Source organism: Lagopus muta, chromosome 1, assembly GCF_023343835.1.
Source record: "Lagopus muta isolate bLagMut1 chromosome 1, bLagMut1 primary, whole genome shotgun sequence".
Taxonomy (NCBI): domain Eukaryota; kingdom Metazoa; phylum Chordata; class Aves; order Galliformes; family Phasianidae; genus Lagopus; species Lagopus muta.
Genome location: NC_064433.1, coordinates 184,869,885 through 184,885,592, shown reverse-complemented (window position 1 = coordinate 184,885,592; position 15,708 = coordinate 184,869,885). Strand labels below are relative to the sequence as shown.

At 57.0% G+C, this 15,708-nt stretch overlaps 2 protein-coding genes across 13 annotated transcripts in view; one reads left to right on the top strand and one right to left on the bottom strand.

Annotated features, from left to right (window-relative positions):
• FAT3 (FAT atypical cadherin 3) overlaps positions 1–15,708 on the top strand; it is a 479,929-nt gene that overhangs the window by 167,872 nt on the left and 296,349 nt on the right. The gene's annotated exons all lie outside the window — the stretch shown is intronic.
• On the bottom strand, positions 3,746–9,462 carry LOC125695117 (uncharacterized). The gene is made up of 2 exons (XM_048949236.1): positions 8,835–9,462; positions 3,746–4,612 (listed from the first exon to the last, which is right to left on the bottom strand). Exons 1-2 carry the CDS (start codon positions 9,279–9,281, stop codon positions 3,746–3,748), a joined length of 1,314 nt encoding a protein of 437 aa, XP_048805193.1. The 5' UTR covers positions 9,282–9,462.

Sequence of the window (15,708 nt, the reverse complement as noted above, 5' to 3'; positions counted from 1 at the left end):
GGAGGGCTGGCTCTTGGACTCAAAGAGGCTGTGCTCCTCGGGAAGGACCTGGTGTTTCTTGCTGTCCTCGATCTTGGTGGAGCAGGATGTTAGTCCAAACCAGCAGAACCAGTTGGAGAGCTGGCTCTTGGACTTAACAAGACGCTGCTCTTCGTGAAGGACCTGTTCTGTTTTCCCGTGCTCTGTGTTGGTGGAGCAGGATGTTAGTCCAAGCCTGCAGAGCCAGTTGTAGGGCTGGCTCTTGGGCTCAAACAGGCTCTGCTCCTCGGGAAGGACCTGGTGTTTCTTCCCGTCCTCGGTCTTGGTGGAGCAGGATGTTAGTCCAAACCAGCAGAGCCAGTTGGAGGGCTGGCTCTTGGACTCAAACAGGCTCTGCTCCTTGGGAAGGACCTGGTCTTTCTTCCCGTCCGCGATCTTTGTGGGGCAGGTGGTTAGGCCGAACCAGCAGAGCCAGTTGGAGGGCTGGGCCTTGATGTCAACCGGGCTCTGCTTCTCGTGAAAGACCTGCCTTTTGTTCCCGTCCTCCATCTGGTTGGAGCAGATGTTTTGGCAAAACCAGCAGAGCCAGTTGGAGGGCTGGCTCTTGGTGTCAGTAGGTCCGTGCTCCTGGTGAAGGACGTTCCTTTTGTTGCCATCCTCGATCTTGGTGGGGCAGGTGTTTAGACCAAGCCAGGAGAGCCAGCTGGAGGGCTGGCACTCGGTGTCTAAGGGATGCTGCTCCTCGGGATGGAGCAGCTTTTTGTCCCAACTCCCGACCCAGCTGAGGCAGCTGGACGTGTCAGGAATTGGAGAGATGAAAGCAAGTAAGATGAGGAAGAGAGTCAGGCTGAGCTTCATCCTGCTCTCTCCCAAGGACCGCTCTCAACACACAAGTGGCTGTCACCCAGAGCAGAGCTCCAGCAGCGACCACCAGGACGGAGCGAGTGCTCCAAGTGTCTGAGCTGGGGGAGGCCGCCAGCGTGACTTGATCAAGACTGATGTCATGCCCCGCCTGTGATGTCACAATGCCTTTCCCCGGTGCGGGTGTGGCCGTGCACCCAGCTCAGGGCTGGGGACCCTACACCCAAATCCCACCTCCCTGTTCCACCTCCCCTTTTTGCAATCCGTCTGCACTCCGTAATTTTCATGAGCGCACGAGTTCATAGAATCACCGAATCATAGAGCGGCCTGGGTTGAGAAGGCCCACAGTGATCCCCTAGTTTCAATCCACCGGGCAGCCCAGAGCCACATCCCGCCTGGCCTTGAATGCCTGCAGGCATGGGGCATCCACGGCCTCCTTGGGCAACCGGTTCCAGTGTGTCAGCACGCTCTGTGTGAAAAACTTCCTCCTACTATCTAACCTATACCTCTCCTGTCTTAGTTTGAAACCATTTCCCCTTGTCCTACTGTCCCTTGTTCCCACTGTCCACCCTCGTAAACAGACGTAAGCAGAGGTCCGGTGCTCCTCTCCCATCCTTTTGAGCCCTTCACTCCAACAGCAATGAATATTGGGTTAATTTCCTTTATTTATACGTAGGAAAGAAAATAAAAGAATAGATGATAGTACAGACCGAGAGATTTGAACGTTTGATTTGACACCTCCCGCAGCAGTGTCCGTATTTGCCTTCTCCTCCTTGGCAGCACAGTGTTCTCCCTGATGCAGAATCACAGAATTGTAGGGGCTGGAAGGGACCTCTCGAGACGATCGAGTCCAACCTTTTTGCCAAAGCAGGCTCCGTAGACCAGGTTGCACAGGTTGGCGTCCAGGCAGGTCTTGGGCGTCTCCAGACAAGGAGACTCCACAGCCTCCCTTGGCAGGAGTTGCAGTGTCCTCTCACCCTCGCCGTGAAGACGTTCTTCTGCACGTTTGTGCAGAACTTCCTACTTTGGCCATTGTCCTATCAGCACGCACGGCTGCAAAGAGCTTGGCCTTGTATTTTGGCCGCCGTCACCCCGTAGGTACAGACATTGATCAGGTCCCCTCCGAGTCTTCTTTTCTCAAGGCTGAACAGAGCCAGGTCGCTCAGCCTTTCCTCGTAAGAGAGGTCCTCCAGGCCCTTGATCATCTCCATGGCCCTCCGCTGGACTCTTTCCAGGAGATCGCGGCCTTTTCTTGTACTGGGGAGCCCAGAACCGGACGCCATACTCCTGGTGAGGCCTGACCAGGGCAGAGTGGAGGGAGAGGATCACCTCCCTTGACCTGCTGGCCACGCTCCTTTTAATGCCCTGTAGGATCCCAGTGTCCTTCTTGGCCACCAGGGCACCCTGCTGGCTCATGGCCAGCCTGTTGTCCACCTGGAGCCCCCGGTTCCTCACCGCAGAGCTCCTCTCCAGCAGGTCGGGTCCCAGCCTGTACTGATACTTGCGGCTGTTCCTTCCGAGGTGCAAGACTCTGCGCTTGCTTTTGGAAAACCTCATCTGTTTTCTTCATCTTGCATCCCGCTGGCATACTCAGAAAATTAGTGTACTCAGAAAATCATTGTTTTCTCCCTTAGCTCGTTGCCGTTGTTTTGTTGTTAGGCCCATCTCCCGACCTTTTCACCCCCTCTCTTGCCCGTTTCCTGGTTCGTGGCTTCGTTTGTCCCTCCACCCCATTAGTCACAGCACCAGGCTGGAGCCGTGACAGCGCGCCAGTGCCCCAAAGTCCCGTTTGACAGCCCGCAGGCTTCTCTCAGCGCCTTCATGGCTGCCGGCCTGAGCTACCAGTCAGCAGTAATAAGCAGAGGGACGAAACGGACCAGGGAGTCTGAGCCGCCGTGCCGCAGGGCCTCCCTCCCTTCCCCAGCAGATCTTGCTGTGGTGCTTTGCCGCCGTTTTCCCTTCCTGGGAAGGCTCCCTTGGTGCGAGCCTCCTCTGTGAAGGTGATGCGCACGGGATCCTGGCAGAAGTGGCCCAGCTGAGGATTCCCAGTGTGCTCTGCATGCTTCCCAGCGTGCTGGAGACTCCCGGGACCTCCCTGTGCACTCTGGGGGACGCTGCATGACCCCACTGGGACGTAGGTTCCCGCTCAACATGTGCTCTCTCCCCTGGGGCATGGCTGTCTCTGGACACTTCACAGCCACCGATGCCTCTTTTATCCCTGGCCCACCACCCTTCCTCCTGCCTAGGAACATGCCCCCAGTCCCCGACCAGCAGCGCTGTCCTGCACCAATGCCTTTAGTGCTTCCACTGTCCCGGACGCACTGCCACCACAATGACACAGGCTGTGGAAATGATGATGTTATTTATTTGATGACTGATGGAAAATGGAGGTGATGATCTGGGGGAGGTTGGTGTCCACCCAGTGGAAGATGTTGTTGTCATCGCAGTTGCCTTCAGTGCCTCCTTTGGTCACCATTTGACCCACAGGCTGCCAGGTGGACAGAAGCGCCTTGTGGAAATCACTCTGTTCGCGTTCTGAAGCTGAGGCCGTTTGTTCCGTTCCCTGGAAATGACAGGGCATGAGCGCAGAGAAAGGGATGCAGGCTCGTTTTGCAGAGCATCGCCCTGCAGGGCTCTGATTCTTGCGCGGCTTTTCCAGCGTCCCAGGACAGCTCGGGGCAGCCCGTGGGGCTCAGGGCACCTCCGGCAGGCCCCGTTTGGCATGGGAGTCTGGGCTGGCTGTCAGCCGTATGGCCAGGCAAGTGTCTGGGGAGAGCTGATGGACCTCTGGAGGTCTGCTTTGCTTGGAAGCCCTCACAGACCAGGCCTTTGCGGTTCCCTGCTCCCCACCCTCAGTCCGTTCTGTGCAGTATGAATCCCGAGCGCTTACCTGTGCCTGACGTCTTCAGAATTCTCTCCAGAGCTGGTAGGCAACCCACAGCAGCCGGAACAGATAGCAGTTTCCCCATAAATCCAGAATGACGCAGATTATCAGGGCTGGCGTTATTAAGTCCTTGAAGTTGTTGAGGACGTCAGGCACGCTGAAGGCGTCTTGCTCGGTGTGCGGGGACTGCTGCTTTGGGCCCTCTGGCTCAACAGACTGGCTGGCCGTGTTCGGGACCCATCTGGGGTGTGGAGAAAGGCCAATCCAGAAGGGCCAGTGGGAGGCACGGCGCTCAGCATTAACGGGCAGGCTCTTCTCAGGACGCACGACTTTTTTCTCTCCATTCTGAGGACAGGTGTTCAGTCCAATCCAGCAGAGCCAGTTGGAGGGCTGGCCCTTGGTCTGAACGGGGCTCTGCTCCTCACGAAAGACCTTGTTCTTCTTCCCGTCCTTGGTCTTGGGGGAGCAAGATGTCAGTCCAAGCCTGCAGAGCCAGTTGGAGGGCTGGCTCTTGGACTCAAAGAGGCTGTGCTCCTCGGGAAGGACCTGGTGTTTCTTGCTGTCCTCGATCTTGGTGGAGCAGGATGTTAGTCCAAACCAGCAGAACCAGTTGGAGAGCTGGCTCTTGGACTTAACAAGACGCTGCTCTTCGTGAAGGACCTGTTCTGTTTTCCCGTGCTCTGTGTTGGTGGAGCAGGATGTTAGTCCAAGCCTGCAGAGCCAGTTGTAGGGCTGGCTCTTGGACTCAAACAGGCTCTGCTCCTCGGGAAGGACCTGGTCTTTCTTCCCGTCCGCGATCTTTGTGGGGCAGGTGGTTAGGCCGAACCAGCAGAGCCAGTTGGAGGGCTGGCTCTTGGACTCAAACAGGCTCTGCTCCTCGGGAAGGACCTGGTCTTTCTTCCCATCCGCGATCTTTGTGTGGCAGGTGGTTAGGCCGAACCAGCAGAGCCAGTTGGAGGGCTGGGCCTTGATGTCAACCGGGCTCTGCTTCTCGTGAAAGACCTGCCTTTTGTTCCCGTCCTCCATCTGGTTGGAGCAGATGTTTCGGCAAAACCAGCAGAGCCAGTTGGAGGGCTGGCTCTTGGTGTCAGTAGGTCCGTGCTCCTGGTGAAGGACGTTCCTTTTGTTGCCATCCTCGATCTTGGTGGGGCAGGTGTTTAGACCAAGCCAGGAGAGCCAGCTGGAGGGCTGGCACTCGGTGTCTAAGGGATGCTGCTCCTCGGGATGGAGCAGCTTTTTGTCCCAACTCCCGACCCAGCTGAGGCAGCTGGACGTGTCAGGAATTGGAGAGATGAAAGCAAGTAAGATGAGGAAGAGAGTCAGGCTGAGCTTCATCCTGCTCTCTCCCAAGGACCGCTCTCAACACACAAGTGGCTGTCACCCAGAGCAGAGCTCCAGCAGCGACCACCAGGACGGAGCGAGTGCTCCAAGTGTCTGAGCTGGGGGAGGCCGCCAGCGTGACTTGATCAAGACTGATGTCATGCCCCGCCTGTGATGTCACAATGCCTTTCCCCGGTGCGGGTGTGGCCGTGCACCCAGCTCGGGGCTGGGGACCCTACACCCAAATCCCACCTCCCTGTTCCACCTCCCCTTTTTGCAATCCGTCTGCACTCCGTAATTTTCATGAGCGCACGAGTTCATAGAATCACCGAATCATAGAGCGGCCTGGGTTGAGAAGGCCCACAGTGTTCCCCTAGTTTCAATCCACCGGGCAGCCCAGAGCCACATCCCGCCTGGCCTTGAATGCCTGCAGGCATGGGGCATCCACGGCCTCCTTGGGCAACCGGTTCCAGTGTGTCAGCACGCTCTGTGTGAAAAACTTCCTCCTACTATCTAACCTATACCTCTCCTGTCTTAGTTTGAAACCATTTCCCCTTGTCCTACTGTCCCTTGTTCCCACTGTCCACCCTCGTAAACAGACGTAAGCAGAGGTCCGGTGCTCCTCTCCCATCCTTTTGAGCCCTTCACTCCAACAGCAATGAATATTGGGTTAATTTCCTTTATTTATACGTAGGAAAGAAAATAAAAGAATAGATGATAGTACAGACCGAGAGATTTGAACGTTTGCTTTGACACCTCCCGCAGCAGTGTCCGTATTTGCCTTCTCCTCCTTGGCAGCACAGTGTTCTCCCTGATGCAGAATCACAGAATTGTAGGGGCTGGAAGGGACCTCTCGAGACGATCGAGTCCAACCTTTTTGCCAAAGCAGGCTCCGTAGACCAGGTTGCACAGGTTGGCGTCCAGGCAGGTCTTGGGCGTCTCCAGACAAGGAGACTCCACAGCCTCCCTTGGCAGGAGTTGCAGTGTCCTCTCACCCTCGCCGTGAAGACGTTCTTCTGCACGTTTGTGCAGAACTTCCTACTTTGGCCATTGTCCTATCAGCACGCACGGCTGCAAAGAGCTTGGCCTTGTATTTTGGCCGCCGTCACCCCGTAGGTACAGACATTGATCAGGTCCCCTCTGAGTCTTCTTTTCTCAAGGCTGAACAGAGCCAGGTCGCTCAGCCTTTCCTCGTAAGAGAGGTCCTCCAGGCCCTTGATCATCTCCATGGCCCTCCGCTGGACTCTTTCCAGGAGATGGCGGCCTTTTCTTGTACTGGGGAGCCCAGAACCGGACGCCATACTCCTGGTGAGGCCTGACCAGGGCAGAGTGGAGGGAGAGGATCACCTCCCTTGACCTGCTGGCCACGCTCCTTTTAATGCCCTGTAGGATCCCAGTGTCCTTCTTGGCCACCAGGGCACCCTGCTGGCTCATGGCCAGCCTGTTGTCCACCTGGAGCCCTCGGTTCCTCACCGCAGAGCTCCTCTCCAGCAGGTCGGGTCCCAGCCTGTACTGATACTTGCGGCTGTTCCTTCCGAGGTGCAAGACTCTGCGCTTGCTTTTGGAAAACCTCATCTGTTTTCTTCATCTTGCATCCCGCTGGCATACTCAGAAAATTAGTGTACTCAGAAAATCATTGTTTTCTCCCTTAGCTCGTTGCCGTTGTTTTGTTGTTAGGCCCATCTCCCGACCTTTTCACCCCCTCTCTTGCCCGTTTCCTGGTTCGTGGCTTCGTTTGTCCCTCCACCCCATTAGTCACAGCACCAGGCTGGAGCCGTGACAGCGCGCCAGTGCCCCAAAGTCCCGTTTGACAGCCCGCAGGCTTCTCTCAGCGCCTTCATGGCTGCCGGCCTGAGCTACCAGTCAGCAGTAATAAGCAGAGGGACGAAACGGACCAGGGAGTCTGAGCCGCCGTGCCGCAGGGCCTCCCTCCCTTCCCCAGCAGATCTTGCTGTGGTGCTTTGCCGCCGTTTTCCCTTCCTGGGAAGGCTCCCTTGGTGCGAGCCTCCTCTGTGAAGGTGATGCGCACGGGATCCTGGCAGAAGTGGCCCAGCTGAGGATTCCCAGTGTGCTCTGCATGCTTCCCAGCGTGCTGGAGACTCCCGGGACCTCCCTGTGCACTCTGGGGGACGCTGCATGACCCCACTGGGACGTAGGTTCCCGCTCAACATGTGCTCTCTCCCCTGGGGCATGGCTGTCTCTGGACACTTCACAGCCACCGATGCCTCTTTTATCCCTGGCCCACCACCCTTCCTCCTGCCTAGGAACATGCCCCCAGTCCCCGACCAGCAGCGCTGTCCTGCACCAATGCCTTTAGTGCTGCCACTGTCCCGGACGCACTGCCACCACAATGACACAGGCTGTGGAAATGATGATGTTATTTATTTGATGACTGATGGAAAATGGAGGTGATGATCTGGGGGAGGTTGGTGTCCACCCAGTGGAAGATGTTGTTGTCATCGCAGTTGCCTTCAGTGCCTCCTTTGGTCACCATTTGACCCACAGGCTGCCGGATGGACAGAAGCGCCTTGTGGAAATCACTCTGTTCGCGTTCTGAAGCTGAGGCCGTTTGTTCCGTTCCCTGGAAATGACAGGGCATGAGCGCAGAGAAAGGGATGCAGGCTCGTTTTGCAGAGCATCGCCCTGCAGGGCTCTGATTCTTGCGCGGCTTTTCCAGCATCCCAGGACATCTCGGGGCAGCCCGTGGGGCTCAGGGCACCTCCGGCAGGCCCCGTTTGGCATGGGAGTCTGGGCTGGCTGTCAGCCCTATGGCTGGGCAAGTGTCTGGGGAGAGCTGATGGACCTCTGGAGGTCTGCTTTGCTTGGAAGCCCTCACAGACCAGGCCTTTGCGGTTCCCTGCTCCCCACCCTCAGTCCGTTCTGTGCAGTATGAATCCCGAGCGCTTACCTGTGCCTGACGTCTTCAGAATTCTCTCCAGAGCTGGTAGGCAACCCACAGCAGCCGGAACAGATAGCAGTTTCCCCATAAATCCAGAATGACGCAGATTATCAGGGCTGGCGTTATTAAGTCCTTGAAGTTGTTGAGGACGTCAGGCACGCTGAAGGCGTCTTGCTCGGTGTGCGGGGACTGCTGCTTTGGGCCCTCTGGCTCAACAGACTGGCTGGCCGTGTTCGGGACCCATCTGGGGTGTGGAGAAAGGCCAATCCAGAAGGGCCAGTGGGAGGCACGGCGCTCAGCATTAACGGGCAGGCTCTTCTCAGGACGCACGACTTTTTTCTCTCCATTCTGAGGACAGGTGTTCAGTCCAATCCAGCAGAGCCAGTTGGAGGGCTGGCCCTTGGTCTGAACGGGGCTCTGCTCCTCACGAAAGACCTTGTTCTTCTTCCCGTCCTCGGTCTTGGGGGAGCAAGATGTCAGTCCAAGCCTGCAGAGCCAGTTGGAGGGCTGGCTCTTGGACTCAAAGAGGCTGTGCTCCTCGGGAAGGACCTGGTGTTTCTTGCTGTCCTCGATCTTGGTGGAGCAGGATGTTAGTCCAAACCAGCAGAACCAGTTGGAGAGCTGGCTCTTGGACTTAACAAGACGCTGCTCTTCGTGAAGGACCTGTTCTGTTTTCCCGTGCTCTGTGTTGGTGGAGCAGGATGTTAGTCCAAGCCTGCAGAGCCAGTTGTAGGGCTGGCTCTTGGGCTCAAACAGGCTCTGCTCCTCGGGAAGGACCTGGTGTTTCTTCCCGTCCTTGGTCTTGGTGGAGCAGGATGTTAGTCCAAACCAGCAGAGCCAGTTGGAGGGCTGGCTCTTGGACTCAAACAGGCTCTGCTCCTCGGGAAGGACCTGGTCTTTCTTCCCGTCCGCGATCTTTGTGGGGCAGGTGGTTAGGCCGAACCAGCAGAGCCAGTTGGAGGGCTGGGCCTTGATGTCAACCGGGCTCTGCTTCTCGTGAAAGACCTGCCTTTTGTTCCCGTCCTCCATCTGGTTGGAGCAGATGTTTTGGCAAAACCAGCAGAGCCAGTTGGAGGGCTGGCTCTTGGTGTCAGTAGGTCCGTGCTCCTGGTGAAGGACGTTCCTTTTGTTGCCATCCTCGATCTTGGTGGGGCAGGTGTTTAGACCAAGCCAGGAGAGCCAGCTGGAGGGCTGGCACTCGGTGTCTAAGGGATGCTGCTCCTCGGGATGGAGCAGCTTTTTGTCCCAACTCCCGACCCAGCTGAGGCAGCTGGACGTGTCAGGAATTGGAGAGATGAAAGCAAGTAAGATGAGGAAGAGAGTCAGGCTGAGCTTCATCCTGCTCTCTCCCAAGGACCGCTCTCAACACACAAGTGGCTGTCACCCAGAGCAGAGCTCCAGCAGCGACCACCAGGACGGAGCGAGTGCTCCAAGTGTCTGAGCTGGGGGAGGCCGCCAGCGTGACTTGATCAAGACTGATGTCATGCCCCGCCTGTGATGTCACCATGCCTTTCCCCGGTGCGGGTGTGGCCGTGCACCCAGCTCAGGGCTGGGGACCCTACACCCAAATCCCACCTCCCTGTTCCACCTCCCCTTTTTGCAATCCGTCTGCACTCCGTAATTTTCATGAGCGCACGAGTTCATAGAATCACCGAATCATAGAGCGGCCTGGGTTGAGAAGGCCCACAGTGATCCCCTAGTTTCAATCCACCGGGCAGCCCAGAGCCACATCCCGCCTGGCCTTGAATGCCTGCAGGCATGGGGCATCCACGGCCTCCTTGGGCAACCGGTTCCAGTGTGTCAGCACGCTCTGTGTGAAAAACTTCCTCCTACTATCTAACCTATACCTCTCCTGTCTTAGTTTGAAACCATTTCCCCTTGTCCTACTGTCCCTTGTTCCCACTGTCCACCCTCGTAAACAGACGTAAGCAGAGGTCCGGTGCTCCTCTCCCATCCTTTTGAGCCCTTCACTCCAACAGCAATGAATATTGGGTTAATTTCCTTTATTTATACGTAGGAAAGAAAATAAAAGAATAGATGATAGTACAGACCGAGAGATTTGAACGTTTGCTTTGACACCTCCCGCAGCAGTGTCCGTATTTGCCTTCTCCTCCTTGGCAGCACAGTGTTCTCCCTGATGCAGAATCACAGAATTGTAGGGGCTGGAAGGGACCTCTCGAGACGATCGAGTCCAACCTTTTTGCCAAAGCAGGCTCCGTAGACCAGGTTGCACAGGTTGGCGTCCAGGCAGGTCTTGGGCGTCTCCAGACAAGGAGACTCCACAGCCTCCCTTGGCAGGAGTTGCAGTGTCCTCTCACCCTCGCCGTGAAGACGTTCTTCTGCACGTTTGTGCAGAACTTCCTACTTTGGCCATTGTCCTATCAGCACGCACGGCTGCAAAGAGCTTGGCCTTGTATTTTGGCCGCCGTCACCCCGTAGGTACAGACATTGATCAGGTCCCCCTCCGAGTCTTCTTTTCTCAAGGCTGAACAGAGCCAGGTCGCTCAGCCTTTCCTCGTAAGAGAGGTCCTCCAGGCCCTTGATCATCTCCATGGCCCTCCGCTGGACTCTTTCCAGGAGATCGCGGCCTTTTCTTGTACTGGGGAGCCCAGAACCGGACGCCATACTCCTGGTGAGGCCTGACCAGGGCAGAGTGGAGGGAGAGGATCACCTCCCTTGACCTGCTGGCCACGCTCCTTTTAATGCCCTGTAGGATCCCAGTGTCCTTCTTGGCCACCAGGGCACCCTGCTGGCTCATGGCCAGCCTGTTGTCCACCTGGAGCCCCCGGTTCCTCACCGCAGAGCTCCTCTCCAGCAGGTCGGGTCCCAGCCTGTACTGATACTTGCGGCTGTTCCTTCCGAGGTGCAAGACTCTGCGCTTGCTTTTGGAAAACCTCATCTGTTTTCTTCATCTTGCATCCCGCTGGCATACTCAGAACATTAGTGTACTCAGAAAATCATTGTTTTCTCCCTTAGCTCGTTGCCGTTGTTTTGTTGTTAGGCCCATCTCCCGACCTTTTCACCCCCTCTCTTGCCCGTTTCCTGGTTCGTGGCTTCGTTTGTCCCTCCACCCCATTAGTCACAGCACCGGGCTGGAGCCGTGACAGCGCGCCAGTGCCCCAAAGTCCCGTTTGACAGCCCGCAGGCTTCTCTCAGCGCCTTCATGGCTGCCGGCCTGAGCTACCAGTCAGCAGTAATAAGCAGAGGGACGAAACGGACCAGGGAGTCTGAGCCGCCGTGCCGCAGAGCCTCCCTCCCTTCCCCAGCAGATCTTGCTGTGGTGCTTTGCCGCCGTTTTCCCTTCCTGGGAAGGCTCCCTTGGTGCGAGCCTCCTCTGTGAAGGTGATGCGCACGGGATCCTGGCAGAAGTGGCCCAGCTGAGGATTCCCAGTGTGCTCTGCATGCTTCCCAGCGTGCTGGAGACTCCCGGGACCTCCCTGTGCACTCTGGGGGACGCTGCATGACCCCACTGGGACGTAGGTTCCCGCTCAACATGTGCTCTCTCCCCTGGGGCATGGCTGTCTCTGGACACTTCACAGCCACCGATGCCTCTTTTATCCCTGGCCCACCACCCTTCCTCCTGCCTAGGAACATGCCCCCAGTCCCCGACCAGCAGCGCTGTCCTGCACCAATGCCTTTAGTGCTTCCACTGTCCCGGACGCACTGCCACCACAATGACACAGGCTGTGGAAATGATGATGTTATTTATTTGATGACTGATGGAAAATGGAGGTGATGATCTGGGGGAGGTTGGTGTCCACCCAGTGGAAGATGTTGTTGTCATCGCAGTTGCCTTCAGTGCCTCCTTTGGTCACCATTTGACCCACAGGCTGCCAGGTGGACAGAAGCGCCTTGTGGAAATCACTCTGTTCGCGTTCTGAAGCTGAGGCCGTTTGTTCCGTTCCCTGGAAATGACAGGGCATGAGCGCAGAGAAAGGGATGCAGGCTCGTTTTGCAGAGCATCGCCCTGCAGGGCTCTGATTCTTGCGCGGCTTTTCCAGCGTCCCAGGACAGCTCGGGGCAGCCCGTGGGGCTCAGGGCACCTCCGGCAGGCCCCGTTTGGCATGGGAGTCTGGGCTGGCTGTCAGCCGTATGGCCAGGCAAGTGTCTGGGGAGAGCTGATGGACCTCTGGAGGTCTGCTTTGCTTGGAAGCCCTCACAGACCAGGCCTTTGCGGTTCCCTGCTCCCCACCCTCAGTCCGTTCTGTGCAGTATGAATCCCGAGCGCTTACCTGTGCCTGACGTCTTCAGAATTCTCTCCAGAGCTGGTAGGCAACCCACAGCAGCCGGAACAGATAGCAGTTTCCCCATAAATCCAGAATGACGCAGATTATCAGGGCTGGCGTTATTAAGTCCTTGAAGTTGTTGAGGACGTCAGGCACGCTGAAGGCGTCTTGCTCGGTGTGCGGGGACTGCTGCTTTGGGCCCTCTGGCTCAACAGACTGGCTGGCCGTGTTCGGGACCCATCTGGGGTGTGGAGAAAGGCCAATCCAGAAGGGCCAGTGGGAGGCACGGCGCTCAGCATTAACGGGCAGGCTCTTCTCAGGACGCACGACTTTTTTCTCTCCATTCTGAGGACAGGTGTTCAGTCCAATCCAGCAGAGCCAGTTGGAGGGCTGGCCCTTGGTCTGAACGGGGCTCTGCTCCTCACGAAAGACCTTGTTCTTCTTCCCGTCCTCGGTCTTGGGGGAGCAAGATGTCAGTCCAAGCCTGCAGAGCCAGTTGGAGGGCTGGCTCTTGGACTCAAAGAGGCTGTGCTCCTCGGGAAGGACCTGGTGTTTCTTGCTGTCCTCGATCTTGGTGGAGCAGGATGTTAGTCCAAACCAGCAGAACCAGTTGGAGAGCTGGCTCTTGGACTTAACAAGACGCTGCTCTTCGTGAAGGACCTGTTCTGTTTTCCCGTGCTCTGTGTTGGTGGAGCAGGATGTTAGTCCAAGCCTGCAGAGCCAGTTGTAGGGCTGGCTCTTGGGCTCAAACAGGCTCTGCTCCTCGGGAAGGACCTGGTGTTTCTTCCCGTCCTCGGTCTTGGTGGAGCAGGATGTTAGTCCAAACCAGCAGAGCCAGTTGGAGGGCTGGCTCTTGGACTCAAACAGGCTCTGCTCCTCGGGAAGGACCTGGTCTTTCTTCCCGTCCGCGATCTTTGTGGGGCAGGTGGTTAGGCCGAACCAGCAGAGCCAGTTGGAGGGCTGGGCCTTGATGTCAACCGGGCTCTGCTTCTCGTGAAAGACCTGCCTTTTGTTCCCGTCCTCCATCTGGTTGGAGCAGATGTTTTGGCAAAACCAGCAGAGCCAGTTGGAGGGCTGGCTCTTGGTGTCAGTAGGTCCGTGCTCCTGGTGAAGGACGTTCCTTTTGTTGCCATCCTCGATCTTGGTGGGGCAGGTGTTTAGACCAAGCCAGGAGAGCCAGCTGGAGGGCTGGCACTCGGTGTCTAAGGGATGCTGCTCCTCGGGATGGAGCAGCTTTTTGTCCCAACTCCCGACCCAGCTGAGGCAGCTGGACGTGTCAGGAATTGGAGAGATGAAAGCAAGTAAGATGAGGAAGAGAGTCAGGCTGAGCTTCATCCTGCTCTCTCCCAAGGACCGCTCTCAACACACAAGTGGCTGTCACCCAGAGCAGAGCTCCAGCAGCGACCACCAGGACGGAGCGAGTGCTCCAAGTGTCTGAGCTGGGGGAGGCCGCCAGCGTGACTTGATCAAGACTGATGTCATGCCCCGCCTGTGATGTCACAATGCCTTTCCCCGGTGCGGGTGTGGCCGTGCACCCAGCTCGGGGCTGGGGACCCTACACCCAAATCCCACCTCCCTGTTCCACCTCCCCTTTTTGCAATCCGTCTGCACTCCGTAATTTTCATGAGCGCACGAGTTCATAGAATCACCGAATCATAGAGCGGCCTGGGTTGAGAAGGCCCACAGTGATCCCCTAGTTTCAATCCACCGGGCAGCCCAGAGCCACATCCCGCCTGGCCTTGAATGCCTGCAGGCATGGGGCATCCACGGCCTCCTTGGGCAACCAGTTCCAGTGTGTCAGCACGCTCTGTGTGAAAAACTTCCTCCTACTATCTAACCTATACCTCTCCTGTCTTAGTTTGAAACCATTTCCCCTTGTCCTACTGTCCCTTGTTCCCACTGTCCACCCTCGTAAACAGACGTAAGCAGAGGTCCGGTGCTCCTCTCCCATCCTTTTGAGCCCTTCACTCCAACAGCAATGAATATTGGGTTAATTTCCTTTATTTATACGTAGGAAAGAAAATAAAAGAATAGATGATAGTACAGACCGAGAGATTTGAACGTTTGCTTTGACACCTCCCGCAGCAGTGTCCGTATTTGCCTTCTCCTCCTTGGCAGCACAGTGTTCTCCCTGATGCAGAATCACAGAATTGTAGGGGCTGGAAGGGACCTCTCGAGACGATCGAGTCCAACCTTTTTGCCAAAGCAGGCTCCGTAGACCAGGTTGCACAGGTTGGCGTCCAGGCAGGTCTTGGGCGTCTCCAGACAAGGAGACTCCACAGCCTCCCTTGGCAGGAGTTGCAGTGTCCTCTCACCCTCGCCGTGAAGACGTTCTTCTGCACGTTTGTGCAGAACTTCCTACTTTGGCCATTGTCCTATCAGCACGCACGGCTGCAAAGAGCTTGGCCTTGTATTGGCCGCCGTCACCCCGTAGGTACAGACATTGATCAGGTCCCCTCCGAGTCTTCTTTTCTCAAGGCTGAACAGAGCCAGGTCGCTCAGCCTTTCCTCGTAAGAGAGGTCCTCCAGGCCCTTGATCATCTCCATGGCCCTCCGCTGGACTCTTTCCAGGAGATGGCGGCCTTTTCTTGTACTGGGGAGCCCAGAACCGGACGCCATACTCCTGGTGAGGCCTGACCAGGGCAGAGTGGAGGGAGAGGATCACCTCCCTTGACCTGCTGGCCACGCTCCTTTTAATGCCCTGTAGGATCCCAGTGTCCTTCTTGGCCACCAGGGCACCCTGCTGGCTCATGGCCAGCCTGTTGTCCACCTGGAGCCCCCGGTTCCTCACCGCAGAGCTCCTCTCCAGCAGGTCGGGTCCCAGCCTGTACTGATACTTGCGGCTGTTCCTTCCGAGGTGCAAGACTCTGCGCTTGCTTTTGGAAAACCTCATCTGTTTTCTTCATCTTGCATCCCGCTGGCATACTCAGAAAATTAGTGTACTCAGAAAATCATTGTTTTCTCCCTTAGCTCGTTGCCGTTGTTTTGTTGTTAGGCCCATCTCCCGACCTTTTCACCCCCTCTCTTGCCCGTTTCCTGGTTCGTGGCTTCGTTTGTCCCTCCACCCCATTAGTCACAGCACCAGGCTGGAGCCGTGACAGCGCGCCAGTGCCCCAAAGTCCCGTTTGACAGCCCGCAGGCTTCTCTCAGCGCCTTCATGGCTGCCGGCCTGAGCTACCAGTCAGCAGTAATAAGCAGAGGGACGAAACGGACCAGGGAGTCTGAGCCGCCGTGCCGCAGGGCCTCCCTCACTTCCCCAGCAGATCTTGCTGTGGTGCTTTGCCGCCGTTTTCCCTTCCTGGGAAGGCTCCCTTGGTGCGAGCCTCCTCTGTGAAGGTGATGCGCACGGGATCCTGGCAGAAGTGGCCCAGCTGAGGATTCCCAGTGTGCTCTGCATGCTTCCCAGTGTGCTGGAGACTCCCGGGACCTCCCCGTGCACTCTGGGGGACGCTGCATGACCCCAATGGGACGTAGGTTCCCGCTCAACATGTGCTCTCTCCCCTGGGGCATGGCTGTCTCTGGACACTTCACAGCCACCG